Source organism: Cyanistes caeruleus, chromosome 12 (assembly GCF_971803275.1).
Source record: "Cyanistes caeruleus chromosome 12, bCyaCae1.hap1.1, whole genome shotgun sequence".
Classification (NCBI taxonomy): domain Eukaryota; kingdom Metazoa; phylum Chordata; class Aves; order Passeriformes; family Paridae; genus Cyanistes; species Cyanistes caeruleus.
The window spans coordinates 12486218-12508006 of record NC_141712.1 but is presented as its reverse complement, the minus strand read 5'-3'; the positions used below and the strand labels follow the sequence as shown (position 1 = coordinate 12508006).

Below are 21789 nucleotides of genomic sequence, written 5' to 3'. Positions count from 1 at the left end.
TCTTCTGGTGATCCCTCCCTTTCTCCATTGTAAATAATAGTAGAAGGAAGACCTCCTTTGCTCCTCTAATAACAAGTTCATCTTAGAGTTTTGAGCTGCTTGACGGTTTTATACCGTCAGTATTTTGTTGATATTTCCATGATGCCTGAAGTTTTGGTATCTGCCTAAGAGCAGTAGCAGCTGTAACAGCTGTCTGGTCAAGAATAATTTTTTAGATTCAAAGTGTAACTTTGTGTTGCTGCCCCTCCAGCAGTGAGTGCTGAGTGATATTCAAGTGGGCTGGCACAGGGGAGCTGAGGCCAGTGCTGGCTTCCCAAGGGTGAAACAGAGCCAAAAGCTCTGTGAAGATGAAACACATGGTTCATCATTAGATACTCATTTACCCACTCCTTTGCTGTGGCCATTCTCACATTTTGGGTTATAGTGGAGTTACTGACTGGTAGCTCTGTATTTGCACTGTTAATGTGAGACTGGGTGGCACTGCCCATCCTCCTTGGTTTCTCTCCCAAAGTTGTGTGCTTAGAGGTATGAATGTGCGGCAGTCATCACTCCTAATTTGCAAGTTTTCTCCTGTGTTCTCAAGCACACAAGAGATTTCAGGCTATATTTTCACTGTGACACCATAGTTGTACCATAGCTTTTATCCATAGAGGCAAGGCCTGCATAATTTCCCATTCTCTGAGAGGCGAAGTTGACATATTAGTCACATGCCAGGATCGAAAAAGAATTACTTTTTAAAGAAAATTGTAGAGTTAAATAAACAGTTTCAGGTGTTGAATTATCCCAGAGAATTACACCAAGGTGACCTGTTAAAATTACATTCAGGTGGTATTTGTTTAAAGAACAAAGACTTTACCAAGTCTGGAAAAAATACAGATAATAGGTTGGAATACACATAGTGCGTGGTGGAGATAGTGCTAAGATGTGGCCAGAGGTCTACTTGCAGCACACTGTGCCGCTCTAAAGACAATATCTGCTCTTCAGACTGGCAGGAATTGCTGTGGGGGACTTACCTCCTACGGTGAGGAAATTCCTTGAACCTGGCTTAGTCATTTCCCAGCCTGTTCTGGCTGAAGGCTGTGAGGCTTTGGATGACTTTCCTCATTTGGCTTGAAGGGATGGTGACTAAAATGAAGAGCCTGAGGGACATGATGATGATGATGATGATGGAGAGACAGACAAACTCAGGGAAAAAGGGGAACCTAAATGAGTAGGGAGTGTACATATGGCAGAGTGTATATGGGAGCTGTGGAACATGATGCAACAGTTCTCCCTCTCTTTACAGGATTGCTTGTGTAAAAGAATTTTCACTCTTATTCAACAAAATGTACTTTCCTTTTGATGTTTAAACACGCCTTTTAACATAGCTTGGTACTACCCCAAAATAACTGGTCCAAAGAGAGCAAAGTGTTTCAAGTCTCCTGCTTGACAGTGCAGTGAGGACTCCGAGGGACGCAGCTGTTTTCTGTGCTGCCTTTGGTGCCGGGGGCTGTTGTGGGACCCTGGGGAGGAGGAGCGAGTGTCTGTGGGCTCCGGCAAGCCTTGTCCCGGTGCCGGCGCTCCGCGGAGCCGTGCGGTGCGGTCCGGGTGCGGTCCGGGTCCGGTCCGGGTCTAGCTCCGGTCCGGGTCCGGGTCCGGTCCGGGTCTAGCTCCGGTCCGGGTGCGGGTCCGGTCCGGGTCCGGTCCGGGTCCGGGTGCGTGACCAGTCCGGGTCCGGGTGCGGTGCAGCCGCGCCGCCCGCAGGGGCCGCTCCGAGCCCGGACTGCGCGGAACGCACCCACAGGGAGGAACTTCAAAATAACTCCCGAAATGTTTGTCTGTGACCGGCCGTCTGCTGACTCTGGAAGGAAAATCAAACTGAAGCAATGCTGTGTCAACTGCAATAACTCTCCCTCGGTCTGCTTTAAAGACGTACATTATTGTAAAGCTGCTTCGTGGCTCTGCAGAGGCTCTTATCCCCTTGAACTCCAGGAATGGTTCTAGTTTACATCCACATTTTATAAATGTCCTCCTGAATTAGCCTGCTTTGGGATTGCCAGTGAGAATGTAGCTTATTCCAAATTTAGGAGAAAGTTAGGCTCATGAAATTTAGCTGTATTATTCCCACCCCAATTTTTGCGGAGACTCCTTTGGCCATTTCACAGTGTGCCATGTGGTGTCTACAGCAGCCTAGCTCATGTCACAGTTATTCAGATCATACTCCATTACTTAAATATGATTCCTAAGAATTTTAGCATTGGCAAGCAATCTTATATGGAAATACAATGCTGTGCAGTGCTACATAGAAAGGCATCTAAAATGTGAGAATGGATGAAAGGCCTACAAATGGGGCCTACAACATTCGAAATGACAGAAGAAGGATTCTCAGTGTAGGTCCTCCTTTTAAGCTGCTGATGAATAAGATTGTGAGTGGCCTGGAAAAGTACATTTTATTAATGGGAAAGAAAAGCATGAAAATGCTGGAATTTAATGATCCTTGCTGTGTCTTCTGCTAGTGAGAACCGACTCTCTCTTTTGAAGCCTGGGTTCAACAGTCAATGCACTGACCAAAGAGTGGAAGCAGAGTCCTTGTCTTTTGCATGCAGGACTTGCCTCTGGTAAAATTCTCTGACTTGGTTTGCCATATTCACTTATCTGGTACTGTCCTGAGGCAGTAAACTCTGCTGTGGGGGGGTTCCACTGAGTCAAAGTCTGGGAGCTGGAAAGGAGAGTGGCAGGGCCAGAATTGTTTAGGTGCAACCACAGTAGAAATAATGTCTCCATGGCTGAAGTTAACTGTATGATGTGACAGTGGATGGGAGGCCTGTGGTGGAATTTCCCGATTCCTTGGCTAGTGGTGATTAGAAGCTTTGTGCAGTGGAGATGCTGGATCTGCATTATTGCCTGGCACCCGACTGCAGAGTGTGAAGCTGCTTTCAGGCTTCAGCCCTTTTGGCAGCAGAATTGTGCTGTAAGAGGCATAGGCAAGGCAGAATATAGCTATGAAAGAGTCCAAGGTTGAAGCAGTGGTAAGAGACATAGAAAATAAGCTCACTTGGATAGTTTAATATTGTGAATTCCTGTCTTTTAGAAAGTGGAGACCACCTCCATGTAATTCCAGAGGCAGACTACCAAACCTTAGGCTAACCTAAATTAAAACAATTATCCTCTTACAATTTTAGTTTATTTTGGCAATGCTAACAAATTCTTAACAGCAATGCAAGTCAGTCATTTGAGAGTAATTCTAAGAAATCCCGGAGGAAAGGACTGGGCAATAAAAGAGAGCTGAAAGTTCAACTGATTCTGTTTTGTCACCCTCTGGCTCATTGTGCAGAGCATCTGCAGCAGGGTTTGCAAGGGAATGCAGACCTGTAGTGTCATGAGGTCTTTTATTCTTGTATCCCTCTTCCAGGCTGGCTTGTTGGCTGTCTGGAAGATTCTGAGCATGGGTATGGTGAATCTGGCTAAAGATGAACTTTAGAAGCCTCCTGGGAGTTTGTGGATTTGCAAAATGAGGTGAAAGAACGATCCAGTGATGACATAAGCAGGCAGTGTGGATACAGCCTTCCCAGTGTTAGTTAGGCTGACCAGCCTACAAGTGCTGGTGTGGCCTCTCCTGCAGCTATTACAGCTATGGAGAAAGTGTTTGAGCAATAAAACAAATGAACTACTGATTATCTTGGATTTCTTGGCTGTTATCTCTGGTAGTGCTACCAGGGAACAGCACCCATGCAGGCTGAACAGTTGTACTTTATCTCGCTGTGTTGTTCTTTGCTCAGACTGTAATATATTTTCTGGAGAAGGGAAAAGCTGGTGTTATGTGCTAAGCAGGTTTAGGTCAGTTAGCCTTCAGACAGTTGGACAAGATGATTGTCATAGGTCTCTTCAAACCAAATATTCTATTCTGTCGTCTCTATTAAATAAAATATTCTAATATAGCCATGAGCTATTTCTTTGTGTGTGCATATGCATGTACGCATGCAGGCATATATTTAATATATAATTTAGAAAAAGCTATTATATATACTTCTTAAATTATATAAATTAATTTCATGGGCTAAGGCAGCTCAAGACTAGCAGAGACTATTGGTTCACTTAATCCATTCACTACTGGGTCCAGGCCAGGAATTTATTTTCCCAGAAAACACCAGAAATAATATGTCTGATGAAGGATATTCTCTGAAAAGGCAAGAAATCTTGATCTGAAGACATAGTTGTTGGCTTGGTTGTTGAGGTTTTTTTTCCTGATTTTGTTTTTTTTTCTTGCTATAGTTTCCTACCTGGAAACACCTTAATACTTCTGATTGTTTTACATAATCAGTCTGGAACAAGTGCCTCCCCTTGCATGTACCAATCTGTGATTCCACAGAGCTCAGTGCCTGCTTGTTTGATGATTTCAACTCTCCCAAAAGCAGAAGTACATTCATTCACTCAGTCTTTGCTGCTGAAAACATCCATGCCTAAGTTTGTAAATAGAAATAATTTGTCCAAAATGGACCCAAAGCTCCATTCCTCCCAATTTTAAGAACAGCACAGTGACAGTCAATTGCTAAAATTTATGGGTAACTGCTGATTTGTAAAATCAAGACAGAGTAGCAGGAAGAAGATGTATTTTTAGCAAATACAAAGTTTTAGTGGGACACAAATTGTTGAGCATGATTCACAGTTCAGGCTGCTCTGTCTATTGAGTGTTAAAGCTGTGGCATTTCATTATAGCCTTGGCTGCTTATTATGTATTGCTACGGAGCAGTTGCTAAACCATTGCCCTTTGCTCTACTGGACTGGAGCTGCCCTGCTGGGGGCCTGCAGCCCATCCTGCTCATAACTGGTAAGAGATTTCCTTCAGCTCAAGTTGCAAAAGCATCTGAACTCTCTCACTGTTGCGACAAGCTTTGGTGCAACACGTGCAACTCTACCGTGACACCAAAATGTCCTAAGTGAACCCACCCTCAATTTAATAAAACTCTAGAAGCAGAACAAGTTCAATAAATGTGCTGGATTTTGCATGGCTTTGAGGTAAACACTTATGTTTTTTCCCTTTGTTTCTTCCTCTTTAAAGGTGGTAGGTAAAAAGTTTTGGTTCTGCTCTGAAAATGGCTTGGGAGAAATGTGTTGAGGGCAGGAAAGGCAAAGTTGACAAGGGCACAGTCTCAAAGTGCACAAGAGGGGTGAAAAAGAGTCTTGGGAAGGGTAGAGCTAGCTTGGTTCAGCCAAGGGTCTAGAGATCATCAAAAAAGTCCATAGTGTTGGGACAGACCTAGAGTTAAATAGGGAAGCAAGTGAGTGGGATGGATTTGCATGGGACATGGCCGGGTACAGGCTGAGCTGCAGCGCTTCTTGGGTAAGGACTGTCCATCTCATGGTTGACTCATTAAAAACAGGAAAGAGAAAGGAAGTTTTAGGAGTGGCTCTAAATAGTGGAATTAGACCCAAAGACATTTTCAGGACACATTTTGTGACTCAGTGTTTCCCAGGTCAGATGTGAAAAGCTAATGGGAAGGTCAGTATACTCCCTCAGCTTGTCTGACACACATAAGTGATAACCTGGCAAATGCTACACTTGATGAGCAGAAACAGATGTGTTTATAAATGACCTGTGTTAATCTTGAAGTTGTCAGCCTGAAACTGAACCCAAAGAAGTGTGTGCATCGGGTTAAGGATAGAAAAATTATTTCTGGTTTTCTGCCAGTGATTTAGTCATTGGAGAATGGGTTTACATAGGCAAGAACAAAAGGAGAAGCTGAGAAGAACTCCTTGCACCCACCAGATGTGCAGAGTTTTGTAGGATCATGGTGCTATTACTACAGAATGTAAGATGGTAGATTTGTCAATGTTGCAAAACATGCATAAGTTGTAGACAAGAAGGAAACTATTTCAGTAATCAGTAATTCAGTAGAAATGCGATTTAGCAAGTTGAGAGCTGGAAGGCCCATTGCAAATGTTCTACTATATGTATGTAACCCCTTCCATATTAAATACAGATGCTAGAGTAGGCATGTTGGGGCACTATTGACGTAAGAAGAAAAAATCTTCAGGGAATGGTTATTGAGGATTCTTAAAACAGAGCTTAAATTATTGTAGCACTCAAAAGGAATGCCTGGCAGTCATTAAAGCTAGAGAATATTTTCAGCACTAGTGCAGGAAGATGTTTATGATCAGGACAGATCATACATCCCTGAAATAGATCCTGCTATGAGGGTTGCCAGGTGTTTGTAAAAACAGCAATACACTAAAATTTTGCAATTAGAGCCACTTTGTTTTGTGCTTTATTTTGTTGGCTCTGGTGCAAGACTAATTGTGAAAGTGATTAATGATTTTTAATGAGAATGAGATATTTCTTTTGGCATAAGTAAAAATAGTGCTGGTTCATCCAGGTGAGGATTGTCTATAGTAATGGACAACTTCTTAAGGTGGAGTTATATCTGGATGGATGCAATTAAAAGATGATTTGGCAAATGCAGCCATTTTAGAAGAAATATTTTCAGATTCATAGTAAAAATCTCTGCTTAGAACAGGAAAGCACTGAGTGTAAACAAACATGAAGTTGTAGAGGCCATGAGAAGAAACCAGTGGCTCAAGGGCTCAGGTATTAGTTAGTGGTCAGTTCTGTGAATCATGGACATAAAGTGAGAAATGATTTTAGAAGGAGCCAGGTTGACCCCTTGCCTGATGAAATCCACAGAGGATTTTGAAGTGTTTCACGTCCATGGAGCTGGATAAGATCCTTGGCCAGATGGTGTCTGATCTCATGGGCAGGATAAAGGTTTGCATCTTGGTTTCTCCAGCTTACATCCTATAGGATACATACACCCTCTCTTCCTGCCTGGGCTGTGGAGAGGTAGCCTGTGATAGAGTGTGGGTGACAGACAGGAGAGGAGCAGCCAGGGGGCCAAATCACCTCTTTACTTAAATTGCTGCAGTTGCATCTTGGAACCAACAGAGAAAATAACCTGAGTTTCTAAATAATCCATCTATGTGCTTTTATACTAGGGTAATATTTCTGCCTTTGATAGGTAATGCACTAAAACATGCTACTGAATTTATAATTTTAAGTGATACAAGGGAGCCTGGCCATGAGTAGTGTTGACAGTGTAATTTGATTTTATTGATATTGTTGGCACTTCATGTGTGGGACATTCTTTTCTGGTTTATTTTTTAATGAGAAACATTCTATCAGATGGTGAAAAGAACATTTTCTGTTGCCTAATGCATAAGCAAAAAGCTTAATTGAAAAACCCCCCAAATATTATAAAGAACAGAAAAATAAAACACGTTAAACAATACTTGACTTTTATGTATAACGCATTGTCTTCAAAAATCTGAGTCGTTTCCATCCATATAAACAAGTTATATAGTAGTAACAAAGTGCATGAAGCAAATTGCTAAATTCAACTAAGGTATTAAAATAAAAAGTACTTTAAAACAATACTTTAACACAGTTTTTTTGCCATGATTCTATCATGCATCAACACAAAGCAGATCCTGAGGCAACCTGTGCCTTTGACAGTCTTTCTGTATTATTATGTAAATAAATGGAAGTAATGATCAAACTTGTAAGAGGGTGAAAAACATCAAAACAAACCATCCATTTATAACAGAGTTGTATTTATAAAAAATAAAAATCAAAGTGCACTGCTGGTACATCTCATTTGAGCCTATCTGGTATGTGAATAACAGAGGGGCATGATCCAGTCTCCAAAGGTTCCAAGGCTTTGTTTAAGCACCAAGGGAATAAAGAATGATGGCTGTTCTGTTCATAGCACTACTATGACTAGCATGACAAGGGAAAAATTGTACCAGAATATATACGTAAACATCTTTTGTATACTGAGGAGGCAAACACTCTTAAATTATCTGATGTGTACAGTACTGGTACTTAGTGTTTTGGTGCCAGTACCAGACTGGTCCAGTAATTAGCATTCAGATCTATATCTAATTACAGATAAGGCATATAACAAAAAAGTAAATATTTGGTTATTGATATCTCATATGGTTCAGCAACCCAACCAGTCAGAGCTTATCTTGCCAATTTTAACAATCTTCAAACTCTTGTCTTCCATTTGTAGATAGTACTGATCTTTGAAAAAGTAGGTATATCCTGTTAAAATAAATAAATAAACATGCTCAGATTATGGACCACATAATCCTTGATAGAAGATTTTTTGTATGTGATTTCATGAAGCTTAATTAACTGAATGACTCATTTCTGAAAATATTCATATGTATTTGTATTATAAAAAAGATACATTTTAAAACTACATTAAAATTCCCATCCTGTAGAAAAGAGCTCTTGTTAAATGAAGTCTTACTAAGGCTATTACTTTGTGAGCCAGAATTTTCTGGGATGAAATGTTTGCTGGAAAAATAGATGTTGAAAATGTGACTGAGTCAAGACTCATGTGACACCAGTGTTGCTTTCAGACTTTAGTGCATATTTGTGCAAAATTTAAGGCCCCTTAGAACCATGGGCCAGGATCTCATCTGGAGTGCATAGGAAATTAAGAAAAATTGAACCCATTCATGCCTGTAATCAGGAAGATTATCATACTTGAGTTGTGGTTGTGCTAGGGCAGGATGGTGCTGAAATGGTGCTGGGACTGTGTGCTGGTGTGGAGGAACCTGGGGAGTATCAAGGAGCTGGGAAATGTCCAAGCCACAAGAACTGGCTCGGTCATGCATCCTGGTAGGACATCCTGTGCATCAGGCATTGGGTGGCTCCTTTGGCTCATGAACCACAAGAAGTTAAAGTCTCCATTGAGTTTTGGAACAAACAAATAAGAGAGTTTGTTAGTGACTTAAATCAGAATTACAGCTTACCACTGTCCCCAAAGCCCAGGACAGCATCGAGGTTATCTGGCACACCATTCCAAGAGTCAGCAATGAATTTAGGAGATGCAAGCTCCATTTTCTTCTTTTCTTCATTGTACCTGAAGGAAATTATATCTCTACATTACAAATCTGCATTTAATGTTAAATTATAATATGATTTTTTTTGGGTGTCCTCAGAAAATGTTACTATATAAAACAAACAGAAAATAATTGAGATTGTAACATGGTTTCTATTTCATTATAATTATTGCTGATTCCTTTAAAACGCTGTGAAATTTTACATATTTTCTTCAAAAATGCAATGCTGAATTGAAAATATGCTTTCTAAGGAAAGTTCTTTCCAGCAATGTAATTTGATGGGAATTGGTGCTGAGCAAGAGGCATGGAGGTGTCCTGAACACAGCAATATCGTTTAAACCGGGCTTCAAGTACAGCATGTGAGGTCTCAACGACCCTTCAGGTGCTCAAGCACCTCTTCAGGAGCAGGAGAGTTCAGAGAGGTCATCTATGACAGTACTGGATGGAGAAAATCATTTATGTTCCAAATTTCTATTTGTCCATGTCTGTAGGTATCTCAAGTTACTTTTCCCTCATTGCTCTTTAGAACTACTTGGATTATATCCAAAGTTACACCAGTACTAATAAGCAGTAGGTTGGTCAAAATCAATTTAAATGATTCATTTAAATCCCTTACTGGTTTTTTTTTTTTTTGTTTTTTTTTCTGGGCTATTTAAAGAAATTCTAATACCTTGCTGGATAGCTTTAAAACTTCAGCTGTGGAATCTGAGCCAGCTCCTTTTCCTCTCCCTCACAAAACTTTGCTATGCTCAACAGTCTTGTTATAATAACACTAAAATAGCTTGTGCTTGGAATGAAGGAGAGAGAAGGCTTCCAAAAAATCCATTTAAAGTAAGTGTGATAATGACACAGGAAGGACTATGGTATGTAACTATTTTGATTTCATTGACAGAGCCCTTGTATAAAATGTAACAGACACATACTTAAGGGTTATAGCGTCTGTTTAACTGAGATGCATTTTTTTTCTGGAATATTTTTCAACTGCTTGCTTTCTTTATACAGATAGAAATCACTTAATCCTATTTTGTTTCCTTAACAATAAATTATGCATTCTGCAGTGACTGCACTTGATAAGGTACTTTGATAGAAATACTGTCTGTGATTGGAGTGATGAATTACTTGGAGGCCCTGCAGTACAGCTAATCAAAACAATAGTTGGTACAGAGGAGACGAGCAGCTTTTTAATTCATAGTCTGTAAGTTTTAGTAGGAGTCTGAAATGTTGCAAATGGCTGTATGAGAATTTTGTAAGTGTTTAAATGGTCTCTGCAATACTACATTAAAGAATGAATAACATTCTTTAAGTTTTTAGTTCTCTATTTTCTTTAGATAATGGAGAAGATTACTGTCCTTAAAGTAATTGGAAATTATGATCGAGTGGCAATTGTACTGAAAGAGTATTTTATTTACATACTGGAATCCACAGCCATTTGGATAAAATAAAGAAAGTCATTCCATTTAATCATAACATGAAATTATTGCTCACATTAAATGGACTCAGTTATACTGAGACCTCCTTTGATATAGATTTTGGATGTTTCCTTTAAATCCAGTGCCTCTAAACCTGATGGCTTAGTGAAAGAATTTCTTAGGGAATCTGGTCAGTCTTTGGATTCAAGTGATTGGAGCTCAGTGTATTTTTAAGGAATTCCTTGCAGAGTTTTCTCCCAGCATTTCTGAGCTGACTGTAAGGACATCTTGCCCCTCATAAGATCCAGGGAGTGATGTGGGGCAGTTGCTGGGACATGGGGGCATAGGGATGAGTTGTTAGTGGTGGGCAGCCTGACAGACACTTCCAGATACCCACTTCCATTGCTGTTTTTGAGGCTGTTTTTTTCTCAAACACATGCCAGTTTCCTGTTGCTATACTGAAGCACTTTCCTGCTGTCAGCACTGTCCTGGCAGCCCTTGTTCTGTATTCCCACAGGATGTGCCCCATGTTTGGTCCCTGCCTCCTGCAGCTCAGGGTGCATTCAGCCCCAGAGACAGCTTGGCTGACAGTCCTACCACCCCTCAATTCATCTTACTTCCAGTATCTGTCTCCAGCAAAAATGTATGTCCTCTTGTTCCTGCCCCAGTTAAAAGCTGCATCGACACGCTGCACATCGGGGGGCAGTCCCAGGCTGCTGAGTTTCTTTGGATAGCCCCGGTCCAAGTTGCTGGCTGAATAAACCCAGTACTCGTTTCCTAAGTAGGGGAGAAAAAAAGCAAACAAAACCAGTTTATTAATCCCAAACAAAAGGGTATTTTTTCTTTTTTGCTTTGCCATGTCATTTTTTTATTGCGCTAGCTGTACCACTAGTGTTTCTAGTATTTTACCATCTGTGATTACAATCCAAGTGGACTGTGATTAACAGTGCTTTTGCTACTGAAGTGCTCCTTGCCTCAGAAAAAGACAAACCCTCTTTTCTCTAGCTTCCTCCCTTCTTAGCTGATGCACCTTTGAGGCAGACACTGCCTTGGTACATTGGGGTTATATGCTAAAACAGTAGTTTATACAGGAAATTTTTTGTGTGATGAAAATTGTCTGAAACCAGGCCGGGCACCTGATGTTCAAATGCAGCAGCTCATATTCACCCTTTATTTGTTTTGTTGAGTGATTTTATTGAGTGATTAACAGGAAGTTTTTGCTCAGAAAAAACTGTTGTCCTTTGTCACACAACATTATCTAATATCTTTCCAGGTATGTACTAGTGGACTATGTAGTAGTGTTCTGTGTTCTTTACATGAAATTATAATGTGCTTAGTAAATAGCCTGACTGGATTCTCTGAAAGCCATGGAAAGATTTATTCATGAAAGGACATTTCTTTGATTCTGTGCTAGTGGGAAAGTAAGTAAGTGAGTATTAATGTGAGAAAAGTGTAAAGTGTAGCATTTGAGATTCTTGGAAGTTAGTGATTCACTATTCAGGAGCAAAGGGTGGGACTAACTATTAAGTATTTTATGACAGTTGCGTTATTTTCAAACCAGTCTTTGTTTTTTGATAGTTCTTATTTATATTTTTTTTAAAGCAGGCTAGCTATGTTTTCCTGGAGTTTATAAAGAAGAGAGGCTTAGATATGCTAGGATTATATATAATATATGCAATATTTGAAGTGTTTTGGTTTGCCTGATTTCTTTTATTTTTTTTTTTTTTCCTCATCCATATAAACTAAAGCAAATGGCCTCTGAGCCATGTGGAATAGATTATCATTGCTTTTTTCTCTCCTGTACAGAAAACGTACAGCAGCTTTTGCCATATGGTTTTTACATGACTGGAGTTGTTTAGTCATGTTTTTAGTAGATACTGGAGCCTAGGTTTTGCTGGCTCAGTTCTTCATGTTGAAAACAGTCTCACAGCTCTGCTCACAGTGCTCATTTGGCCACTCCAGCTGAACCATATGTGACAGACAGAGCAGAGCTTCCTGTCCTCCTCCTCTCCTGTGGAGGCAGCTTGCACGGCCGCCTGTAACCTCTGCCTGATGAGCCACCGAGGAAGATGCTTGGAAGCCAAAGTGGAAGTCAGTCTTTGGCAAAAGAGAAGGAGACATGAAGAGGCATGAGGAGAAAAAATAAAATGTAGTCTTCTCAAGAAACATGTGCTGAGATAATAGCTTAAAATGGAGGGAAACAAGAAAAACAGAGCAGTGGCTGAGGAAAGAACTCCTGCTGTTGTTGATGGTTTGCATTTTAAATAATGATTCTTGTTTGGTTTTGCTTATTGTTGAATGTCTCTTTCTAGGTGCTTACAGTTCTCCCTTTGTACAGTTCTCCCCCCTTGTACTGGGGGCTGAATGCTGTTTTGAATCTTTCAGATACAGCCTTTGTCCTAAAGCCCTCAGAGTGGGAAGAGGGAGATCTGTCACCCTACCTGCTGGCCCTTAGACAGGCTCTTCCCTGTCCCAGGTATACCTCTGAGGAAAATGAGCTTGAATGCAACATTATGTAAATGGCTACTTACATTTTGAGACTTAAAACCCATACCTGTAAAAAAAATAAAATAAATATAGCCTTTAAAACCAATACCTGAGAAAAATACAGACTTCTCATCCTGAGGGGCCTCATAGACAGCATCAATTTTCTCTGGCAGATCAGGCCAGAATGTAGCAACAAGAAGAGGACCTGTGGGTTTTCCTCGGGGGTTTATAGTCCTCCACATGAATCTGAGCAGAACAGAAAATTGTACAAGATTTACAATGAACTAATTCAGCAGCACATCTGTTTCTCATCACTTCTGGCACCGGCAGCGTGAGCATGCACACACACACACACACACACATGCGCACACATGCGCTAGCAGCAGCACGCATTTGTAACTCTCCTCTTCACTGGCTGAAAAGCAAACTCATTTATTGAGGAGCTGCTCCATAAGCTGCATGCTGGACTGCAGGTGAAATTCCTGTGCTGATTGCTTCCTGTTGCTTTTTTGCATTGGGGCAAAATTTATTCTATGCGTTGAGTATACAAATAAAATGCTTTGAGCATACAAATAAACTCATTTACACAGTGTTTGAACTGTTAGAGCCATCCTGCTGCTGTGTATGGAGCAGATGGATGAGCATTTGACAAAAGCAGAGTTTTGTATTCCATGAACTGCTCTTGCAATTACTATTGTAGTGACTAAAAGTTAAAATTTAATAGCAGTATGTCATAGTGCTTGGAAGTGAGTTTGGCTGTAAAAGAAACTGCTAGCACTAAAAACGTTCATTAGAGAAATGCAAAGGGTAATTTATTGGCTATTTTATGTATAAGTAGGACGATCATTTGATTTAAGCTTTAAAAAGCTCTAATTATCTTTAAATGGCAGAGCTTTGTGCTGACGGCTTTTGGTATTAGAAATGGCACTGCTATTTCATCCTCCATAGAATGAAGAACTTTTTTCCCAACAGAACAAAAGTTTTGACATAGTCATAAACTGAAAAATCAGCAGGCTGGTGGAATTGCTCTTGCACCAAGCTATAGGTGTTAAATTCTGAGGTCAGACTGCTTTTACCGTTAATATGTTTCTGAAGCTCAAGGTGCTATTGGCATTTTATTTTTTGCAGAGTATAAGTTGTCATTACCCATTCCTTCCTAGAATAATTATACCTTTGAGAACCTGGGATCTTAAACAGCATTTTTTTTTTTGCCTATTATTTGGAGGAGCAGTCCTAAATTAATTTAAACAATTGCTAGATTTTTATCAATAATGAAGATAGTAATATGTTATCCTATCCTTGTTTTGCATACAGATGTATGTTTCAATGTACAAAAATATCTCTTAGCATGATTCATCATTTTCATTTACTAAAAAGAGGCAAATAAGCCATCTGGCTAATTACTCCTCTTGAAAATGTTAAAACACATATGACACACTAATAAGTAATACTGTTAGTTTCATGCATCTCTTTTTAGACAGAAAAGCAGATCCAATATGATATGGAACAGAAATTCATACAGAAAATCTTTATAACACTGCATTCATAAAAGTAGTTCCTTTAAAAATCCAAGTTACAGAATTCTCAGTCAAGTTTGGACCTGATTTATGGCTGAATCAGCTCCAGTAATTGCTATCTGCATGAATTTCAAACTTTCCAGAGCCAACAGAGACTTAACACCAGGTTTTTAATAAACCACATATTTAAAGGGACTTTTTAAATTGGTGAGGTTTTCTTCTGGAAAGGGAAACTTTGTCAAAGATGAATTTTATTTTGTTTTTGAATTGGGTAGAAGGTATTTCTATTTCTACACAACTTACAGAGGACATGGTGAAATTAATTATTTGGCTTTCTCATTTCAGTTTGAACACAATAAAATATTTTAACTCATCCATATTAAATTTTATATTACATTTATAGACAGATTTAATAATTTAGTTACAGAAGGTATTTGACATCATATTTTAACATAATCTGTATTTGCAATGATGATGATGATGATGATGATGATGATTTTCATATGTAGTTATTGAAAGTGGGTCTTTTTTAGTGTCCTGATAAATTTCAAAGTGTGAACTTTGTTCACTCTCAGAATAAACCCATTTCTGGAAATGCTGTTCTTGGGCATTCTGTGCCCAATAGAAAAGCTCAACTATTCTCTATGGCTAACAGCACCTTCAGTAATTCCCCTTTCCTGGTAATTTCCTTTCCTTGATTTGAGGCAGGGAGGGAAAATATTTTTTTTTTTTTTAAAGAATTAATCATATCTGACCTCGTTTTTGCTATTTACTCTCTTTGCCATGTGACAGTTGGATTCTATGGTAATTTTCATGAATCATAAAAGTCACACGACACATGATAGACAGTTGTTTCTTGAATTCCAGAAGTGAGTCACAATGCTGTTTGCCTGAGAGCTGGAAAGCTGCAAGACTGACAGGCAAAGCCATTCCAGAGCCAAACAATTCAACAGTTGTCTGCTTTTGCTGCATGCTGGATAAAGGCTGAGCCAGTCTGAACAGATTGTTTTGGTATTTGCATAGTTCTTAGACCAACTCTATCTAAATGCAAAATACTTTTGTTTTGTTGGGATTATATGGAATATTGGATCACTCTGCTGGCTTAGGAGTAGATTTTACATTGTTCTTTCTGTGACTACTGGTGTGCAAGAGCAGAAGCAAGGTGGAGGTCTGGCTGAGAACCAAGGGCCACAAGTGAGCAGAGCTGGGTATGGTGTGGAACTCGGTAGGGGTTTCATGCTGTGAGAATGTTTTACCCTTGAGGGTGCTGAGCTCAGGTGAATACTTCAGCACTCTGATGAATAAATTAGCAAAAGTGGGAACTGTTTTTGGCAAACTTGGCATGGGGTCGTGGGGCCAGCCCTGCGAGGTTTTGTGTGAGGCTGATATGTCGCTACTATGGGGACATTTGGTGGCCAAGGAAAGAACTTTGCTTGCCAGTAGGGATCACTGGAATCTTAGCCTGCTGCTAATAGGGCCAAGAGAAAGAATACAAAAGGTTATCAGAGTGATCCCCACAGAGCAGATCAAAGCAACTTACAAGCAGAAGGTTTAAATTCCATTTCTGCATTGCTAAAACACAAAGCCTGTGGTAAAGATTAAGTCCAACTTCAAACCCAAAACACCATTATTCTGGGTATCATACAGATTTGATCTAGAAGGAAATACATGGAATCATTGTATTTATCCTTAAAAATCAGTTAACAAACCATGTTTTTTTGTTACTAAAAGCTGATGAGTAGAGTCAAACCATGCAGCATAGTAATAAATGCTTCATATATCATATATATAGATATATTCATATATCTAGCTGAAAGTTTGAATCTGGAGAAGATGGCTGGACTCAGGTAAATCACCAGGAAATACAAATAATTTTTAAATTGCTATTTTGTGAGGGGAACTTGTTTGTTAGTTCCTGTTTCCTTGTAAATTTCAAGTGACAACTGGCAAGGAGCAATGAACAGGTGGGCTGCAATACTTCCTTAGCTTGAGATGCTTGTATATGTTTTTATGTGATAGGAGACAGTGTTTGATTTTGGCACACTCATTGAATGTGTGTGGACTCAGATCTTCAGAGGAGTTGGGAGAATGTTCAGGGTAGCTAGGATAAATGATTCCAAATTTGGTATTGATTTATGACAGGGAAGAAAGGAGCTTTAATGTCTCTCACAATGGTGCTGCCAAGCCCCATATTCCTTAGGAAATGCTCTTCATTGCTGAGCAGCTGGGTAGTACAGGCCCTGGCAAAGGCAGTGGGAGCCACAGCTGAGCAGCCACCTCATTTTATAAGGAATGTCTTTGCTTTTGCATCAAAAATGCCTTTGGTGCCTTCTGTCTTGGAGGCTTTGCACATGTGTAACCTATCCAAATCACCAGTGTCCTTGTGTTGTTACAGCAGCCATGAATCACAAAATGCTGTTATTTAATGACTTTGGACTCAACCTGAATGAAACAATTTCCATTTCTCTTAGGAGTTGATTAGGACACTTTCCTATCTCTGAACATACAAAACAAAGGGTGGATGTTGTGCCTGATAATAAATTTCTAAATTTTGATTAATAGGTCTCACAGATTCCTTCACTTGAGGCTCTCTTGGTAAGCAATTTATCTCACTTACCTATCTTTGAAGAAAAATGTTTCTCCTCTAATTTGTGCGACTCCATCAAATACAATGTCATGCTTGCAGAGCTCTGGAGTGACAGGTCCAAGGGTTGGTCCTGGTCCTGGCCCTGGCCCTGGTCCGACGTCAGGTGACACCTCTGTGATGGTGAACAGAGATATTCTGTTAGACTGGAATGAAGGGCTGCACAGGTTACAGGAGAGCAAGAGCTGCCATGGTTTCTGAAAGGATGATCATTTGGAGTGAGTTCTTGAAGGAGGAAAAACTAATAATACAATCTCTTCAGAAGAAGAAAGCCTTGACTTCCACTCCTGCCTTAATCCTCTGTGTGCCTCATTCTAGACATAGTGCCTGTGTGTGTCTGTCTGGGCTGAGCTGCCTCTTTAACCTGAGAGATAATTAGGAGTGACTATACTGGGTTCAGAAGTGAACATTACAATTTTTATTTTGCTGGCTTCTAAAAAGAAGATAAAGATTTCAAAGTCCTTCCATGACAGAATTATGTGCAGCTCTGCTGAGAAAGACGTCAAAGTGAATTTCTCTTTTTTAAAGAAGTGCCAATATTTGGCAAGTTATAAAGATGCATTTTGAGCCATTTGTATGATCTTTCTTCCCTCTCCAAGAGTCAAAATGTACTTTTCAGAACATGCATTTTGCCATCTGGTTTATTTTATTTGATATTATTATTTGGCTGCTGCTTGTTGTGAGGCATTTGCCTCTTTTTCTCAGACACTGGGTTAATTTATTATATGAGAAAAGGAGTGTAGCTGATTTGTGATGATAAAGTGAGAAAAGAAGTTTTTTTTGAATACTTGTTTTACGTAGAAAGCAGTTTGTAAAGGGTTATATCAGTTAAAAAGAGGAAGAAAGATAGTTTCACCTTGGATCTTGGAGCATGCTTTAAAGCAACTGGGTTAAGTTCTGAACTCTTCAAACTCTTCTGAACTCTATCAGAGACACACAGTATGGGCTCAGAAAACTCACTTAATCTTGACCATGTCTCAATTCCCATTCTTAATTAAAGCAGCTAAGAACAAGGAATAATGAAGATTCAAATCAGATTTTTGTCTCATGTGATGATATTTTTGGCATATTCTTATTAAAATTCCTGAGGTGTGGAATACTGTAGAATATAGTCACAGTTAAAAAGATCTCAGTAGAAAAGTGAAAAGCACAGAAAGAGAAATGGAATATGCTTAATAAGCTTAATTGACCATAGTATACTGGTGCCTCTGTAAGGTAGAAAATGTATACATGAAAGGAATCTTAATCATGATACTACTTACACATTTTACTATCTGTGGAAAAAATAAAAATTGTTAAAGATGTAGCTACATAAAAATACTTAAATCCACTTTTTCTCTAGGAAACTGCCTAATACATTTATACTGAGGTTTCAGCTCCTACACACTTTCTGCAAATGTTATCGTGTTGGTACAGCTTGAATTGTGGGAAGGCAATGTGAGTTGTTTCCAAGCTGGGACACAGGAAACAACAACTTTCCTCTCTTGCAGAGGGTCACAGTCTGGGAAGCTCAGTGTTGCAGAAAGTAACATCCAAACCCACCCACATCAGGTATTTCAAGCTAGAGACAAACATGGCCTTTCATTGTCCCAGTAAAGGCACTGGAAATTTTAATCTAAAATTTTGTCTATGGGGTGTTTTGATGCTCCTTTTCATTCAGTAAATTTAATGACCTGTCATCCTTAAGCTGTGGTGTTTGATTGAAGTAGGAGGCCTGGTAATATGAAGAAAGCAGGGGGAAAGGAGCAGAGGATGCTTCTGGCATTGGTGGGAATGTGCTGTTTGTGATTTACTGCAAATTCTGAGTCCCAGATTTGAACCTGTGCTGCCTGATTTTCTGATGAGTTCTGCTGATAGAGGAGGACTTTACCATAGAGCTCCTGGATCCCTTTAATGTCATCCTGAGAAAGTCGAAAGTTCTTGGTGTAGGTGTAGATAGGGGCCATGAGAGCTCCCGGGTCCTCAGAGTGCTCTAATCCCATAGCATGGCCAAATTCATGGGCAGCAACCAAGAAGAGACTGTACCCTGGATAACACAGTAAGACAGTGTTAGCTGCTTGCATTTAAATGGAATTGTACCACACAGGTTATTCACAGTAGGTAATACTGAGTAGTATTTACAGCCTCCATGATGAAAATAATAATAATAATAATAATAATAATAATAATAATAACAACAACAACAACAACAACAACAACAACAACAATGACATTTCACTGCAGAGATCCTAAAACCTTCCTTTGTAGGTGATCTTTGCTGCTGTCTCCCACACGAGCCACTCTCAGCACAGTCTTAATACTTGCATGAGAAAAGGAAGCATAGCAAATAGAATTTGGACATCCCTTTTAGGTACAGAATAATTGAGCTTGCAATCTAGATATCAAATCTTTTCACCATGAAATGGCTTGTAAGTGATAAACAGGTCTGTAAATATGTGTCACTGAGAACAGGCTCTGAATCTGAACCAAATATTGTTAGGTTAGAAATGACCTTTTATAATAGGATGATATTCTATCAATTATGCCCAAAGAGTCTCTGAAATCTGGCAAGTTTCTTTCTTCCTAGAATAACACCCCAAATCTAGCACTTATTTGTAAATATGTAAAAAGCCTTTTGCCCATGTTAAAATATGGCAAATATTAACCAAAGTAATTTTAAATAACGATATTCACCACATAAACTTTATACTGTCTCACTTTTTAAACATGTTTTTCATCCATTACAATATCAGTCACAAATGTATTAATTTTTACATTCAGTGTTTGTTCCTAATTTGTATCTGTGTATAATTTATTCTGTACTAGTGAAATACTGTAGTACTTGTTGCTTTTAGCCTTGGCAGGAAAAGCTGATGGGGAGAAAACCATCTATTCATTTATTAATTTATTTAATGGCTTTGTGTTTTGGAAGGATCCTGCATCACTATAGCTTTAGAAAATCTGAATATTTCATATGAGCTCTCTAGCTGTAGTCTCACGATTCAGTATAGGGATTTTGCTCAGATTTCAGGCTGGGGAGAAGCGCTGTAACCACCAGGAGTGATGTGTGTGAAATCATTGCACACGTGATGCCAGCAGTGCTGGCACACAGATGTGTGTGAAATCATTGCACTGCTCAGTCAGCCCTGTGTTACCCTGACAGGAGGTTTTACCTTGGTCTGGACAAAAGCCCCACTTGCGGTCATCATCGTAGCTGCTGGTGGAGGCACACCAGAGCTTGCCATCGTTGCGTCCTGCACTCGTGCACGACTCATATTTGTTCCCAAGGAAGATGAAGGGGAATACACAAGGAGCTCCCTCGGAATTCCCACCAACTGTTGACATGGCTGTGGAAAATGACAGGAAAACACAGTGAGAAGGGGATCCCTTTTGCATCTTCTTAACTACACTAAGAGCAGAAGGAAGCAGAAATACTGCAGTCTTTCTAGGAATATGAAGAGTAAGATTAAAAGTAATATTTGAAAATTGTCTGAGAGAATAAAAAAGGATAAAGTCTACATATTGCCATTGCAATGGACTTGCCAATAGTTTTGGTGGGGGTGAGAAGAAGCCCTGGACTCAGGTTCACAGCTCTGGGAAAGCAGCAGTTTAACAGTGTTTTGTGAAAGGTGATTGCCCAGCAAGTAACTTTTAATGCTTATTCCTGGTGTTATTTTAAAGTGTTTTAAAGTGTTTAGGTGGAAGGTAAGGTTAGTGTCAGAAAGGTTAAAGAGCTGTTGAACATCCACCTGGCTGGTGGGTGTCCCACTGAAGAATAAGCTTTATGTATCCTGACAACAGGGTACAGTTTAAAAGCGTGTGATTTTAAACATTTTCTAAAGAAAAAAATATATTAAATGGAGATAACTTTTTTCTAACCAGTATTTTTTGCAAAAACTTGAGTAATTTTCCCCTGTGTTCTCATCTATGTAGTATATGGCAGTAATATATGAGAAATAACATTTGTATGTGCAGGTACAAGTATTTCTAGAGGGAAGAGAATGTAACTGCATTTAAAATAAGTGTTAAGAGTAGATATCATGAACAGAATATGAAATTAATATAAAACTCATTTAAATTCATTTACACTGGTGCCTGACAATTATAGTTCCTTTCAGATTATGGTCTGTCTTCTGGGAAGGTACATGACAGACAAAGCTGGTTGTGTCCCTAATTATTTATTAGTATTTATTTCTCATTCATTATTATTTATTAATAGCCTTTTATGCTCAAAAAACCCCCAGCTTAAACCAAGCATATTTCTTAGCTCCAGTGATAGCAATTGGAACCTAGGTTACCTAGTTCCTGGTTACCTAGGACTTGAATACATTGATTCTAGATATACTGGGGTTTTTTTGCTGTTGAATGATACTTTAGAATTTTCTCGTCCTAACCTTGTAGTAAATTATAATGAATTTGATCCTAGTTGTTTTTTTGTTTTTGTTTTTTTTCATCTGTAATGTAAAATGGAAGGGTTACACCTGGTTATCAAAAGTAATAGAAATCCAAATACTAGTACATCAAAGCTGTATTGCAAATGGTTAGGCCACTTTCAAGAGACCCACAAAATCTAAAAGCAGGATGCATGTAGGTTTGAATGTAGCTTCCCTTGGCTTGTTAAAAGCCAGAGATTTTAGAATTGCCATGGTTCACTTCATCTCTATGCTTATGGCTCTAGTGTCACAAAATGAACACCTAAAAATGAACACCTGCAAGCTATTCAGCACTATAAATTAATTTTTGTTCCTTTATGTAGTAAAACTCCAGTTGGACAGTATAAAAAAGTGTGAAGAAAGCTGAAATTTCTTTTTGTGGCTAAACCATTTCACTTAATTCTTTTGAAAAGATCTATTAACACAAGCTTAAA

At 39.3% G+C, this 21789-nt stretch overlaps 2 protein-coding genes across 2 annotated transcripts in view; one reads left to right on the top strand and one right to left on the bottom strand.

Annotated features, from left to right (window-relative positions):
- LOC111934588 (uncharacterized) overlaps positions 1-21789 on the top strand; it is a 357296-nt gene that overhangs the window by 15248 nt on the left and 320259 nt on the right. The window lies entirely within an intron of this gene.
- The window catches only part of MMP2 (matrix metallopeptidase 2), a 28247-nt gene continuing 13564 nt past the window's right edge, over positions 7107-21789 (bottom strand). The window contains exons 7-13 of the mRNA XM_023934757.2: positions 20096-20269; positions 18814-18969; positions 16917-17058; positions 12892-13028; positions 10913-11072; positions 8797-8906; positions 7107-8077 (exon numbers count right to left, since the gene is read on the bottom strand). Of these exons, the coding sequence (XP_023790525.1) occupies positions 7974-8077; positions 8797-8906; positions 10913-11072; positions 12892-13028; positions 16917-17058; positions 18814-18969; positions 20096-20269 (983 nt within the window). The 3' untranslated portion in view covers positions 7107-7973. The remainder of the gene's footprint in view (positions 8078-8796; positions 8907-10912; positions 11073-12891; positions 13029-16916; positions 17059-18813; positions 18970-20095; positions 20270-21789) is intronic.